This window comes from Bactrocera dorsalis, chromosome 4 (assembly GCF_023373825.1).
Source record: "Bactrocera dorsalis isolate Fly_Bdor chromosome 4, ASM2337382v1, whole genome shotgun sequence".
NCBI classification, from domain to species: Eukaryota; Metazoa; Arthropoda; class Insecta; order Diptera; family Tephritidae; genus Bactrocera; species Bactrocera dorsalis.
In genome coordinates, this window is record NC_064306.1 from 13,927,702 (window position 1) to 13,942,510 (window position 14,809).

General features: G+C 36.5%; 4 protein-coding genes across 5 annotated transcripts; 3 read left to right on the plus strand and 1 right to left on the minus strand.

The window, feature by feature from the left end:
* The first annotated feature begins 7,226 nt into the window (after positions 1–7,226).
* LOC105234080 (uncharacterized) lies at positions 7,227–8,493 on the plus strand. The gene is made up of 4 exons (XM_011216308.4): positions 7,227–7,513; positions 7,581–7,717; positions 7,769–7,931; positions 7,990–8,493. The coding sequence occupies exons 2-4, from the start codon at positions 7,588–7,590 to the stop codon at positions 8,360–8,362; spliced, it is 666 nt and encodes a 221-aa protein (XP_011214610.2). The 5' UTR covers positions 7,227–7,513; positions 7,581–7,587; the 3' UTR covers positions 8,363–8,493.
* Positions 8,494–9,114: 621 nt separating this feature from the next.
* LOC105234081 (microsomal glutathione S-transferase 1) lies at positions 9,115–10,513 on the plus strand. 2 transcript variants are annotated; one of them, XM_011216309.4, is made up of 4 exons: positions 9,115–9,420; positions 9,803–9,838; positions 10,044–10,123; positions 10,190–10,513. In XM_011216309.4, exons 1-4 carry the CDS (start codon positions 9,220–9,222, stop codon positions 10,440–10,442), a joined length of 570 nt encoding a protein of 189 aa, XP_011214611.2. In that variant the 5' UTR covers positions 9,115–9,219; the 3' UTR covers positions 10,443–10,513. The 2 variants fall into 2 exon arrangements, with proteins under 2 accessions (XP_011214611.2, XP_011214612.2); XM_011216310.4 differs by lacking the exon at positions 9,803–9,838 and having other exon boundaries at positions 9,116–9,420.
* A 2,445-nt stretch (positions 10,514–12,958) lies between these two features.
* On the plus strand, positions 12,959–13,764 carry LOC105234085 (dynein axonemal light chain 1). Its single transcript, XM_011216317.4, has 2 exons — positions 12,959–13,404; positions 13,474–13,764. The coding sequence occupies exons 1-2, from the start codon at positions 13,141–13,143 to the stop codon at positions 13,762–13,764; spliced, it is 555 nt and encodes a 184-aa protein (XP_011214619.1). The 5' UTR covers positions 12,959–13,140.
* A 15-nt stretch (positions 13,765–13,779) lies between these two features.
* On the minus strand, positions 13,780–14,734 carry LOC105234084 (translation machinery-associated protein 16 homolog). The gene is made up of 3 exons (XM_029548444.2): positions 14,579–14,734; positions 14,145–14,517; positions 13,780–14,069 (listed from the first exon to the last, which is right to left on the minus strand). Exons 1-3 carry the CDS (start codon positions 14,579–14,581, stop codon positions 13,852–13,854), a joined length of 594 nt encoding a protein of 197 aa, XP_029404304.2. The 5' UTR covers positions 14,582–14,734; the 3' UTR covers positions 13,780–13,851.
* Positions 14,735–14,809: the final 75 nt, after the last annotated feature.

Genomic DNA, 14,809 nt, shown 5'->3' on the forward strand with positions numbered 1-14,809 from the left:
TCCATGCAAACCGCTTTTGTGCAAAGTTCTCCTGATTGTACTGGCACTTACTAGTTTACCCGATGTCTCCGCAATATCTTTTGATATTTGAGCAGCGTTTGAAGCTGGATTTGTTTTTACTTCCCGTACTATTTATCGCGCTTCAGTGTCAGTAAGGCGCTTTGGTCGTCTGGGCCGTGACAAATTTTCAACAGTCTGATGTGTACCATGTTTATTAATATTTTTTTTATTGTGCAATAGTGTCTTCCAACTATTTCTCCGATTTCGCGCAAAGATTTATCTTTTTTGTGCAAATCTAATATGAGTTTTTAACCGTTTCAGTGGTCGTTCGCTTGCCCATTACAAATATTGATATTTTAGCGACTTAACCTCAAAAAAAAAACATAATGATATATAAAAAATTTGTTTTACTGCACTTAATCTCTTGAATAATAACGGTTTCCAAAGGATATTTGGCGCTTCCCCGAAATAAGTATTAAAAACAAACAACGCTTGTTGCTACTGTTTACTTTTTTTTGACGCGAAAAAACGAGAGTATTTTTACTTTAAGTGAATTATTTTTTGCTGTGTTTAATTTTTGTTTATTATTTATACTAAGTTAAACTCTTATAATATTAGCCTTGAATTCTGTAATACAACTTTTTATTGTTGCATTAAAGACTGCGTTGTTATAAACACTTTAATATTGATAGAACTGCTGTTTACTTATTTTTGACGCTCACAGTATGTAAATCAAAATTTGCTGATGGTGCTAAAGACCATAACAAAACAAGCTTTGAAAAATCGTTAGCGTAAGTCTACTACGTCTGATGGGAATCACTTTGAAGGCGACAAAATAAATATTGATGAATAATTAAATCGCGAGACTCTCCTAATTTTTGTTGGGTATTCGATAGGTCATGTTCTCCAACTCTGACACAAACTGTATTCCAATAAATTCATCTGCAGCTATAACACCAGGAATATTGTCTTTAAGGCACTGCTGGGTGGTTTTTACCTTGTGTGCTGGATCAGAATCTTGGTGAAAGATGCAATGGTTTTCATTGTAGAGGGTATTGCTAAATTGCTTTACCGCGCCATTTAAAAATCCTCTTCGTATACGTTTACCTCAGTTTTAAATCCTTATAGTATAAGACGTGTAGCATAAATTCTATTTAAAATCAGTAGTATATGTATGTAAATATGTAGCTAAAGAAATGAGATGTGAAAACGATGCATATTTTTTCTAAGAAAACATTTTTTCCATATATATATTGTATATGTCCAAAAAATTATAATCAGATTATGCTGAAAGAAATTAAAAATTCCTTTAATAAGATTTGAAGCTGACTAAACTCCATTTTCGCTACGGTTGGAAACAAGAGCATTTCAATTTTTAATCTTAATGGCTTATGTAGCAGCATACACTGTACATATGTATATGTACATAAGTATGTATGTATATAGTGTATTTATAATGCAATATAATTTCCATTATCGGCGCTTTAATATTAACTGCAAACCCATATACAAATTGAGGCAAATAAATATGAGACATTTATACATATATATGTACATACATATATACTCATATTTCTAGTTGATGTTGATAAACGAATGAGTGCTTATCAGGCAGTCCCGACAGTGATTTTTTTAATATTTTTTTTTATTATTTATTCGTATCAAAATTACTCGCTCGACTTGTTCCACTGCGGTCATAATTTTGTTGAAATTATCACCGAAGCCTGGTATTTTCACAACGAATCAGAACTAATATTAAATAAATAAAAATATAGATATTGTGTGGACTTTGCACCGTTAAGTCAAGGGTTGATTGTGCTTGATTTCTTTAAAATAATATACATTACTGATACTACATAGTCGATATGTATTTAGAATGTTGTACATATTTATAGAATGTGCATGAAGACTTTACAATATGTAAATAAAGGGTGTTTTGTTGAGGTATACAACCTTTTAACTTTTTTAATTAAATTCCATATTTTAATGACTCATAGCAATTGCACAGAATTTTGGAACTATCGGCAGTATGGTTTTAAAAACTTTTTCCGTCAACCTTATGTCACTAATTAAACGCAGAATATTGGTTTCGAACTGCTTGGTTATCACGTCTTCGTTTCTCAACATAGACCATGGACTTGACGTATCAGCTCATTCATCGGCTCAAACCTATTTCGTAATACGATTCGACCGCAAAAAGTTCATCTGAAAAGGTTGTAGTTCTTAGTCGATTGACATTGACGTGAGGAACCAAAGAATCACCAATAATTTTCTTGTGTCATTCACAACTAAAAATAACGCAGGTTCCATATTCAGTTTAAAAAAAAAAATATGTTTCAATAACGCCTTCGAAATATTAGACAGTAACCTCTTCTAGTTGCAAAGTAGCCTGGAGAGTGTTACCAGGGTTGCTCGGCCATCACATATTGATTTCTTCTTATTTAATGTCCCAATTTAGGTTACAAGCCTAGGTCTACATATTAAAATTGGTCTGGTTAGCAGAAATATATGTATGTATATGTATGTTATGGATTATTTGAAGCAAGACCCTTAAACCAATTGCAATATTGGAAAAAAGTTTTTTGACTTTTCGTTTCGACTTACATATTGGAAATCCTCACACACTTTGACTTCATATCGGAATCATGGAATCGCTAAAACGAACTCCGGCGGCTCCTTCTCTGTCCATTTATCGGCGAGGGAGTTGTGGGTAAGAAGAAACCGGGAGGAGAGGGGCAGTGAGCTTTTTTACGGATGGGTCAAAGCTAGGGGGAATGTTGGTGAAGGGGTTTACTGTCTCGAGTTTTCTATCAACTCCAGCGTCAGACTTTCTGACTATTGAGGTGTCTTCCAAGGCAAAGTTGCAGCCTTTAAGGTAACAATAAATTAATCACTCGGATGAGTGACCCCCACACGTCTATGCACAATCCCCCCACCCCCGTCACGATGTCAAAATCGTACTTGGCGACTTTAACGCCAGGATGGGCAAAGAAGGCACATATCTTTGGAACTACGGTCGGTAAATTCAGCCTCCACGACGAAGCATCCCCAAATCGGTTGAGGCTGATCGACTTCGCCGGGGCCCGAAATATGGTTATCTGTGGTACTAGATTCCAGCACAAGAAAATACATCAAGCTACCTGGCTGTCTCCGGATCGAAACACCACCAACCAGATCGATCATGTTGTGGTAGACGGAAGACACGTCTCCAGTGTTCTAGACGTTCGTACGCTCCGAGGTCCTAACATTGATTCAGAACACTATCTTGTTGCAGCCAAGATTCGGCACGCGCACGTCAACAAACACAAGGAAGGTTCGACGTCGAGAAGCTGCAATCTCAACAGACAGCCGAACGATTTTCTACTCGGCTTACACTCCTGCTCTCTGAGAGCACTCGTCAACAACTCGGTATAAGGGAACTATGAGACGGCATTTCAAATTCCTTACGTACAGCTGCTACCGAAACCATTGGTTTTCGGAGAACGTAAAAGAACAGCTGGTACGACAAGGAGTGCCGTGTCGCAGCGGAGAGAAAACAGGCTGCCTACCTCCCAACGTTACGATCGACCACAACATGTGCGGGATGGGATAGATACCGAGAGTTGAAGAGGGAAGCGAGACGCATTTGCAGACAGAAAAAGAAGGAGGCCGAAATGCCTGAGTATGAAGAGCTTGATAAACTGGCCGACAGGGGTAATGCTCGAAAATTCTCCAAAAAAATGCGGCGGCTTACAGAAGGCCTCAAGACGGGAGGATACTCTTGTAGAACCTCCAAAGGTGATCTAATCACATATGCCCAGAGCATACTTAAATTATGGAGGGAACACTTCTCCAGCCTGCTGAATGGCTGTGAAAATACAACGCCAGGAGAAGGCGAACCCGATTCTCCAATCGATGACGATGGAGCAGAGGTTCCATTGCCCGACCCTGAAGAAGTTCGAATAGCAATTACCCGCCTGAAGAACAACAAAGCGACGGGGGCTGATGGATTGTCGGCCGAGCTATTCAAACACGGCGGCGAAAAACTGATAAGAAGCATGCATCAGCTTCTTTGTAAAATATGGTCGGACGAAAGCATGCCCAACGATTGGAATTTAAGTGTGCTCTGCCCAATCCACAAAAAGGGAGACCCCACAATCTGCGCCAACTACCGTGGGATAAGCCTCCTCAACATCGTGTATAAGGTTCTATCGAGCGTATTGTGTGAAAGATTAAAGCCCACCGTCAACAAACTGAATGGACCTTATCAGTGTGGCTTTAGACCTGGCAAATCAACAACCGACCAGATATTCACCAAGCAAAGCAAATGGGTCTGGCAGTGAACGAGGGCAAGACGAAATATCTCCTGTCATCAAACAAACAGTCGTCGCACTCGCGACTTGGCTCTCACGTCACTGTTGATAGTCATAACTTTGAAGTTGTAGATAACTTCGTCTATTTGAGAACCAGTATTAACACCACCAACAATGTCAACCTGGAAATCCAACGCAGAATAACTCTTGCCAACAGGTGCTACTTCGGACTGAGTAGGCAATTGAAAAGTAAAGTCCTCTCTCGACGAACAAAAGCCAAACTCTATAAGTCGCTCATAATTCCCGTCCTGTTATATGGTGCAGAGGCTTGGACGAAGACAACAACCGATGAGTCGACGTTGCGAGTTTTCGAGAGAAAGATTCTGCGAAAAATTTGTGGTCCTTTGCGCATTGGCCACGGCGAATATCGCATTCGATGGAACGATGAGCTGTACGATTATACGACGACATTGACATTGTTCAGCGAATTAAAAGACAGCAGCTACGCTGGCTAGGTCATGTTGACCGAATGGACGAAAACATTCCAGCTCTGAAAGTATTCAACGCAGTATCCGCCGGGGGAAGCAGAGGAAGAGGAAGACCTCCACTCCGGTGGAAGGACCAAGTGGAGAAGGACCTGGCCTTGCTTGGAATATCCAATTGGCGCCGCGTAGCGAAGAGAAGAAACAATTGGCGCGCTGTTCTTAATCGCGTAAGCGGTGTCTACGCCAGTAAAGAAGAAAGAATTATTTCAACTTTCGGGATCACTTACTGTTTAGGAAAAGTTGTTTTCAAGCATTTATCTCATTTTACAAAAAAAACGCCAGTCAGATTCCTAAAAGAGTGTACTTGCCGGCAATATACAATATGTATGTATGTACTTACTTATATACATATGTAGTATGTATGTACATTCGAAATAAATAACAATAAGTGAGTTTTATGGTCATGCGAATTAGTAAGTTTATTTGTATCTTTTGCTTGCTTATTTCATTATATGCTGTGTGTCCGTATGTGGTATTGTGTTTTTTACGTTTAAGTCTGGTAATATGTGTAGAGGTATTCGCTTTATTCGACGAATATGTGAAGCTACACGTAGAGAGATCAAAGTCCACGGCGTGTTTTTATGTTATTTGCCAGCCGTACAACCATTTCATGACGAATTTATTAGGAAAACAAATATATTTAAGAGTGGAAGAACGGAAGAGTCTAACATATGAGTGAATTCTAAAGAGAACGGGTATTTGAAGAGAAACGACTAAAGAGTATAACTTATATTAAAAAAAAAAAAATGGACGAAAATAGTATGGAGATGACTGAGTTCTTTTTTCATGATTAATTTCAGTTGTTTAGTATATGTATACTATATACTATATACTTAGATACATTACGTTTTTTTTTTAGGAAAAAAATTTAATCACTGGGATATAAATTACTTATTATAAACTAGGGAACAAACCAAAACAATATGTACTTAAATATATACTTATGTACATACATACATATGTATATGAGAAGCAGGTTAGTTTGTGGATATTGATATGAACTGCGAGCACAAAACCGCAAGACTGGTCGTAATGAGCAATAGTAAACTTTTTATTGACATTATTATGATCACATGAATACTTAACTAATTACAAATACATACAATATTTACAAATTAATTTATGGTGTTAGGTGTAAGCAGAGATAAGAAAATATGACGATTTTAAATAATTTTTTTACAACAAAAATTTGAAAAAAAAAAATTAAAAGAAATATCTGTTCCAATCGAAGCTCCTTGGCGGTGACCGTCACTAATCCTTGGAGGATCATATAAAATATATCCAGATTTTCGTGGCTAAAAACTAGCACTTGATTGTTTCCTAAAGGGTGATCCATTTCGAGGTTCACAACTTTTTTAAAGAAAAAACACAGAAACTACAAACTTAATGGGAAATGTTATCATTCTTAAGCAATTATTTTTTGAAGATTATCTCTAAATGTTAGTCGCAGCTACACTTCTCAGATGCCGTTCGTTGAATCCAATTTTCGATGATTCGTTTGAGGATTTCCACCGGTAATTGGCGAATGTCATGCGTGATGTTTTGCTCCAAGGCCTGAATTGAAGCGGGATTGTCCTCATAGACTTTAGACTTTACATATCCGCACAGTAAAAAGTCGAATGGTGTGATATCACACGATCTTGGTGGCCATAAACGTGAAATTATCTGTCCACCGAAGTGTTCTCTCAATAAACGCATTGATTGATGTGATGTGTTGTAGGTTTCTTGTTGAAACCAAATGTCGCCGAGATCACGAGTCAATTTCAAGCATCAAATAGTCGGTTATCATGACGCGATAACGGTCGCCATTGACGGTTACATTCTCACCGTCATCACTTTTAAAGAAGTATGTACCATAATGATTCCACCGACCCACAAACCACATCAAATGGATGAAATGGTAGCTCTTGACGTTTTTCAGGTAAGTGGTTGCATGATGAAATGCCAAATAATACTGAAAAAAATATAATGACAGCTTGGCACGATTCACGCGATCTCTCAAAAAAGGCTAGTGAAAAAAGTATCTCTACTTGGAACACCCGTTACAAAAATTAAGGTAAACAGTAAGTTATTCCGAGTGATTGGTATCTTATGAAGAGGCCCTCGGGAACACTGTCTTCTACAATAAAAGTACTGGATCTTTAACTATATAGAAGATGTATGAGCCGATAGAAGCTATTTTATTATTTGTGGAAACGTCGCAGCTTCCCCTTTGATCGTATGTGAATTGAGTTTGCCGAATGTTAAGACGCAAATATCAAAATTCCAAATATCAAGTGTCAGAGGGAAGCACGGAAAGCAAAACTTTACTTTTCACTTACCCTATTTTTACTTATCTTTGAGTTCAAAGTATTCACTGTCAAGCAAAGCAAAGAAAGTGCTATGTAAATCAGCCATAAGTAAAAATGGTAACAGCTGTTTGTCAAAGTTGTTATAATGACAGATACACAACATTTTGCTTCGCCTTTGCTTTGCTTCGCCGCAAAATATGGCTAACAAACATGTTTGGATTCACTTTCTGACTTTTACTTTGACAGCTGATTTCGTTGTATGCTTTTGTGGGCATAAAAAGATTTCAAGTGAAGCAAAGCAAAGCGAAGAAGAACCTTGGAGAAGCAGTTATTGCTATTTTAATTGTTAAGTATCTACTTTTCACCGCAGTTCAACAATATTACGGTAAATGAAATACACTAACAATAAGTATAAAACACAACAGTTTTTAATATTATATATATAAATATAGATAACACATGGAAAAGAAATTAATTAAGGCCGTCAGGTTACACCCATGCTTGTACGACAGAAGCTCACCTTTATTTCGAAATTTGTTGTTGAAGGAGCGACAATGGAAGACAGTGGCGCTTTCAACGGGAGCCTCTGGTTAGTATTTAGTATTTTGTTTACATGCAATTAAATTGTTTTCTTCAATAGTGGAACAATGCAAGCAGCGCTGGAAATCGTTACGCGATAGATTTGTGCGCGAGATAGTGGCGCAAAAATCGAAGTCAGAGGAGGAGGGCGAAGCAGAGGAAAAGAAAGAGTGGTGTTATCTCAAATTAATGCGTTTCTTAACAAAACATGTTAACCCCAGAAAGTAAGTTGCAAATGCCTTTCTAATTCAACTTGAATTTGTTAGAAATTAATTTTTTTAGATCTAAAACGCAATTTTTCAACGATGACCAGCACAGCTGCAGTGATTCGCCTGCAACAACGCAGAACAATTTTGAGTGGGTAGAATTACTGCAGGAAGAAAGTGCGCCAAATGATAGCCAAACCTGCAGAGATACACCAAAGCCGAACGATGTGCCGAAACGTCAACGGCTTGACGAGGAACAACATACGAACAATGAGGCATTCGAACGACTTACGCGTTTTTATGAGACAATGGAGACGGTGTTCTCCACGCAGAAGGAATCCAAAAATAAGGCGTTTTTAGCCTTGTTGGACGAGCTTCTGCAAAAGAAAACGGAGGAAATGCAGGATAGGTTGAAAATGGAAATATTAAACCATGTACATAATTCTTAAATTTACATTTTAACTGTAATAGTAGTTTTAAGCGTTTTTTTTTTACTTTTTAAGCCCTGAATAAATTATATTTTGTTTGCCATGAAGTTTATGACAAAAAGAAATAAAAGTCGAAGACCGTATACAAATATGTATATAAAAATGATCAACATGATAGCTGAGTCGATTTAGCGTTGTCCGTCTGTCTGTATATTCGTGAACTAGTCTCTCGGTGTATGAGATATCGATCTAAAATTTTACACATGTTCTTTTTTCCCCTATATGATTTAAGCTATTTTTATTATTTGATCTCTGAAAGTTTAAAATATAAGAACGAATTTAAATTCGTTTTTTTATTTACAAATACAATAATTCCTTTAAATGATGCATATTTTTAGTTTTCAGTTCCACACTCATTCTCCACTTTAAAGTTCCAAGAAAAATAAATTAGAATTGATAGAGGAAGATATAGGGTTATATAATTACATATATCTACGAATGGATGTTAGTATAACTAAAATATTTGTGTTTTTTAAGTTATATAAATGGGTCGGCTTTTTCCATGCATCACAGCACAACCAGTTTTAAATTCAAATATTCACTCATAAACGTACATAAATATACTATATGTATGTATGTAAGCATATTTGGTAGAAATTAAGAAGATAACTTTGCAGTCTATAATTTTTTCCAAGGTAAACGAGTTCTACGTATGTACATATGTATGTATGTACGCATACGGTCAATCTACGTTCTCAGACCACACAACTTAGCGTAAACAAACCATTCGCGAAGTTATAGCGAAGCTTTGCAGTTATCTAGTCGGTAAATCTGCTGTTTATAACTAAAATTTTGTATACAGAGCAAGACTATTGAAAATGGCTACAACAAGTGCAGCGCCACCATTAGCAACATTTAATGCGCCAAATCCTAGTGCAGCCATGAATGAGAAGTTCACAAGAAACTATTTAACGCTCGATAATCCTGTCTTCTGCTGCTTTCTTTTCTGGGCCAGTGTGCTGGTAATCAAAATGTTACTGATGTCCTTGCTGACAGCGCTGCAACGATTCCGCAATAAGGTATGCAAGTTCCAAAGTGTTGGTTGGATAAAAAGTGCTATTGTTGTTGTGCTCATAACTCTTGTTTTGGTTTTGGACATTTATACTAAAAAAAATTAAATTTACGTTTGAAAAAATCTCCTGAACTTTGCACGGCTTTAAACCAGTTGTGTTAACTGCATACATACATACATATGTATATAAAATGTTAAGTCGCAAAACGTGAAGATTATTAAAATTAATTGCGTGTTCAATCCATTTAATCAGAATTTATTTAAAACCACTATAAAAATTATCCATAGAATTTTATAAATACATACGTACATACATACATATGTATATGAATACTTCAAAATTTAGCATAAAAATTCATTCATTATAATATCCTACATAATTTTTACAGATTCTGGATTTATTTCCTCAAAGCTGTCTGAGGAAGGTAAAATCATTCATTTAAATTCGCCTGTAAATAAAGCAAAATCATTTCGCTGGTTTTGTACATATGTATGTATGTATGTATGCATGCACAACATGGATATATGGGTTGGAAATCCTACCACAAAATTCAGGCTTAATTGGCAATAGTATTGGAAGTCAGCTTTTGCAAAAAAATATTTATCTAGCTTCGTTAATGCTCGTTTTAGGTATTCCCTAACCAAGAAGACTTGTTTTTCAAGGATATTGAAGTACAATTTAATGATCCACACGTGGAGCGTGTGCGTCGGTAAGTAATATTACTATTTCGTACCAAGCATCTCACATTTATAACTTTCCTTACACTGTTTGACAGCGCACATCGCAATGACATGGAGAATATTCTACCCTACTTCACGATGGCATTGCTATATATTTGCACAAATCCGAATCCCACAGTTGCCTGTATACTCTTCCGTGTTGTGGCCATTGCGCGCATATTGCACACATTAGTATATGCGTTCTATCCTGTACCTCAACCGTCGCGGATTATTGCCTTTGGGGTGGCGTTTGCGATCACAATTTATATGGCCTGTGTTGTGGCATTGGATGTATTGGCATATATCTAATATATGATGTGTTTACTTTTGATTTAGTTTAACCGATTTTTTACGAAATAAAAACTATTTCGCCCTCTTTACGTTATTTAATTAATTAAATTCGCACTCATAGTGGCAATTTTCTTATATTATTTTTACAGATTACGCAACAAGAATAGTAACAAATAAAAAGTATTTTAATAGCGATAATCACATAACTCAAGTAAACTTTTGCCGACAATACCAGCATACTCATTCAGACAGCCAAAAATAAATTAGTAACAACATTTTGTATTTAAACAAATCAAAAGTTTGGCTGTTTTGCTTATATATTGAATCCTTGAGCTCGCATACATTGTTTATGCGCTTCTATCAAATCAGTGCAATTCTCCTCGCCCCGCTCAACAATGCTAAAAAAAATAATAAATGCATTGTTAAATAACGCTCATGGCGAAAAAATAGTTAACTAACCATGCATCGCGAACTTTCTTGGTTTCTGGACAGGCACAGCATGGCTTGAGCTTAGGTTTCTCAGCCGGCTGTTCTGTTGTTCCAACGACGTTCACAGCAGCTGCCTGCGCCACTTCTTTGACTGGTGCGTTTCCCATTCTGTTAATATTAATATAACTTGACTTGCAAATGCTATATTTATTACAGAAGCTCAATCAGAATATTTCACCTGCTACTTAAAATATTTCTGAATACTATATTTTACTGTGAACTAGAACTTTTTTCAATGCAACAATGCAGAGTTTCCCGCAGATGTCGCAAATTGCTGAACGTATTAGGGTATGCTTATACTATTTTCATTTTTGTTTAAGATTCAAATGGTATATCTTTGATCAAATATGTTTATATATCTACAACTTTGCTTCCGCCGTTTTCCAAAAGATGTCTCTAGGGTCAAGCACTGGTCGATTAAATCGTTTTATATCGATCTTGGACATTTGTGTCAACATTAACCCAACAAAATATTTGTGGAGATCTGTTTGCATCCAAAATTTATTCTCAACTGAAAATGTCACTTTTTGAGCCGAATTCTCGACATTTGCGCGAAATTTTGCTTTTCTTTTTTAATTCCAAGAAAAGTGCGGCTGAGGCTCATCGAATGCTTTCGGATACGTACGGTGAGGCTGTCCTAAGTGAAAGAACATGTCGCGAATGGTTTCAACGTTTTAAGAAAGGTGATTATGAAGTCGAAGACCGGCATGGTGGTGGAAGGGAGAAGATTTTCGAAGATGCTGAATTGGAAGCATTACTCGACCAAGATGCGTTTCAAACCCAAGAGGAGTTGGCCGAATCGTTGCAAGTGACACAGCAAGCCGTATCAAAACGCCTAAAAGCCATGGGGATGATTCAGAAACAAGGAAACTGGGTTCCTTACAACTTGAAACCAAGAGATGTCGAACGGCGCTTCTTTGCATGTGAGCAGCTGCTTCAAAGGCACAACCGAAAGGGATTTTTACATCGCATTGTAACTGGCGACGAAAAATGGGTCCACTACGATAATCCTAAGCGAAGAAAGTCATGGGGAAAGCCTGGACATGCCTCCACGTCGACGGCAAAACCGAACATTCACGGCGCCAAGGTCATGCTCTGCATTTGGTGGGACCAGCTGGGGGTGATATATTATGAGCTGCTAAAGCCAAGTGAAACCATCACAGGAGATCGATACCGAAAGCAATTGATGCGTTTGAGCCGAGCACTAAAAGAAAAACGGCCACAGTACGAGGAAAGACACGATAAAGTCATTCTCCAGCATGATAATGCTCGGCCTCACGTCGAAAAGGTGGTCAAAAATTATTTGGAGACTTTGAAATGGGAAAACTTACCCCACCCGCCGTACTCTCCAGATGTTGCTCCATCTGCCTACCACTTGTTCCGATCGATGGCACACGGTCTAGCTAACGAGCACTTCAGTTCTTATGAAGAAGTCAAAAATTGGATTGATACTTGGATCGACTCGAAAGATGAGGGGTTCTTTTGTCACGGAATACGCATGCTGACAGAAAGATGGTCCAAAGTAGTAGCTAGCAACGGCCAATATTTTGAATAACATTTTTGTAACCGTTTTTATACAATAAAGCCTTAAATTTACAAAAAACGGCGGAAGCAAAGTTGTAGACCTAATAATGTCTCGAAATATGTTAAGAAATCAATACAGGAAACATTAAAGTTGAATGCCGAAGATTTATTTTATTATTAGGTTATTGAAAGAAATATCAATTGAAAAACGAGATCAGTTGGAATACGTGTTAGAACCCAAACTATTTGACTTTTGGTTTACTGACTAATGTTGGAAAACATACTTTGACGGGTTTCACATTATACATATATAACATAATTTGTTATTGTTTATTGAGCTGTTAATCTTTCCAAGAAGGATCTTATCTATTTATTTTCCATGCCATTTCATAATTTTTAAATTAATTACACAAGATCCATAGGAAATTTTTTCCATAAACTTGTCCTCAATTTAGCAGAATCAAATAATTAAAGTGTATATGGAGAGGCTTCAAACCAATATCTTTCAATTGTAAGATATTTAATGTAATATTTATACGTATACGCCCTCAGTTTTATCAATCAATGAAAATACTGGTAAACCAAATTTTTTTTTTAAACTTGTACTCCAAATTATAATTTTGGCACAAAATTTTGAATATGTCATTGAAAATTATTTGAAACTAAATATTTGAAAATATAAAATAAAGCTTATATATACTCAATGGCCAAACCTACCACCATCAAGGATGCCCTACGCATTTGGGAAGAAAAAAATGGCAAAGATCCCATTACAGTGACAGACATTGGTTTACAGTTTCAATTTCCACCAATTGAAAAAATGGATAGCACACTTAATACGCTTGTTAACTGCAGGAAACTTAGTCTGTCTTCCAATATGATTGAAAAAATAACGGGTATTAATCAGCTTAAAAATCTCCGTATTCTTTCGTTGGCAAGGAACAATTTGAAAAGTATCAATGGCATTGTAAGTAATGAGTCCGAACTATATTCAATGCAGCATATCTTATGAGACGTGTTCTTCTAATATTGAAAGGAAGCACTTGGAGAAACATTGGAAGAGTTATGGGTCAGTTACAATATTATTGAGAAAATTAAACCAATTGAATCCATGAAAGTATTGCGCGTGTTTTATGTATCACACAATCTTATTAAAGATTGGATTGAGTTCAATCGTATGGCATTGGCGCCGAAACTGGAGGAAATTTCCTTTCTTGGCAATATAATCAACGAGAATATGGATGAACTGGTTTTTAAAAATGAAGCCATACGTCGTTTACCGCTACTAAAAAAACTCGATGGTGAACCGGTTATTAGAGGCGATTAATTGACACAAACTAAATAATGTATACAAAGCTGTAAACTGCAATATTTTTTATAAAAGAAAATATACATTTTAGTATAATACATTTATTTAAGCCAATTCCATGGCTTCCGTATTAGATATGCTCCCTGCAACAGCTGTTTCATTAGCAGTATTATGGTCATTGCTATTTATAGTGTTTGTGCTTTTCAGACGCTGCAACATTTTATGCGAAACAAGATCTAGCTTCAAATGTTGAACATTGAGCGCACTACCATCCCAATCCATTAGCGATTTAAATTTCACAGGATCGCAAAGGTTTAGTAGCTCTACGGCAGAGAAAACAAAAAATGTATGTATTACGAATAACAATATTATATATGTATGTATTTTTTTGAAATTACCCATGCCTCCACTTTGGTACTCATTTCGCTCCCTTTCCAAAGTAATTTTGATAACATCCTCCCGAGCTGCATGTTGTTTAGAGCGGTTCTTGCTGATCGATTGTTTAAGCGCAATCTGTTCAAGTTCTTCATCAAAACGCTTGAGGTATAAAGCTATGAGGTCTTCAAATTCCTGTGGTGTTAGTGGCTCCGTCCGATCTTCATCGATTTGTCCCAAAAACCAACTTAATTTCTCGCCCATTATGTTACTTTTAATTGCATGACCCATACGCGCTTTGTGTTTGTTATTCTGGCGCCTTGCTTTCTTGCCTAAAGCTTTTGTTTTCCGACTATTTGGATGTTTACATTTTTGTAGTTCTTTTCGTAAGTTAGTCTACAAAGATATTACTATTGTAGATTTATTAAAATTATTACAAACAATACAAATTATTTACCATTTTTTCAGTCACACGTGCGGCTATTTACGTTTTTAATAAACACTTTTTATTTGTGTTTAGGGGCAGATTGTCATTTCGCCAACTGTAATAGAATAATCATTGTAATAGAATATTTTATTGTACAGCTTTTACCCGACGTTTTTGAATAATTGACTTATAAAAAGTTCAAAAGCATGATATGTATTCTTTTTGAGATATAATCAACCCTGTATTAAAATCCATAACATC

Excerpts from the sequence above, each read along its gene's own strand:
- LOC105234080 (XM_011216308.4), top strand. The coding sequence starts at position 7,588 with ATGGAAAAGAAATTAATTAAGGCCGTCAGGTTACACCCATGCTTGTAC. Across the intron at positions 7,718-7,768 it reads GCTTTCAACGGGAGCCTCTG|TGGAACAATGCAAGCAGCGC; the intron begins GTTAGTATTTAG and ends TTTCTTCAATAG. Across the intron at positions 7,932-7,989 it reads AAACATGTTAACCCCAGAAA|ATCTAAAACGCAATTTTTCA; the intron begins GTAAGTTGCAAA and ends TAATTTTTTTAG.
- LOC105234081 (XM_011216309.4), top strand. The coding sequence starts at position 9,220 with ATGGCTACAACAAGTGCAGCGCCACCATTAGCAACATTTAATGCGCCA. Across the intron at positions 9,421-9,802 it reads TGCAACGATTCCGCAATAAG|ATTCTGGATTTATTTCCTCA; the intron begins GTATGCAAGTTC and ends TAATTTTTACAG. Across the intron at positions 10,124-10,189 it reads CACGTGGAGCGTGTGCGTCG|CGCACATCGCAATGACATGG; the intron begins GTAAGTAATATT and ends ACTGTTTGACAG.
- LOC105234085 (XM_011216317.4), top strand. The coding sequence starts at position 13,141 with ATGGCCAAACCTACCACCATCAAGGATGCCCTACGCATTTGGGAAGAA. Across the intron at positions 13,405-13,473 it reads TGAAAAGTATCAATGGCATT|GAAGCACTTGGAGAAACATT; the intron begins GTAAGTAATGAG and ends TAATATTGAAAG.
- LOC105234084 (XM_029548444.2), bottom strand. Across the intron at positions 14,070-14,144 it reads GTACCAAAGTGGAGGCATGG|AGCTACTAAACCTTTGCGAT; the intron begins GTAATTTCAAAA and ends TCTCTGCCGTAG.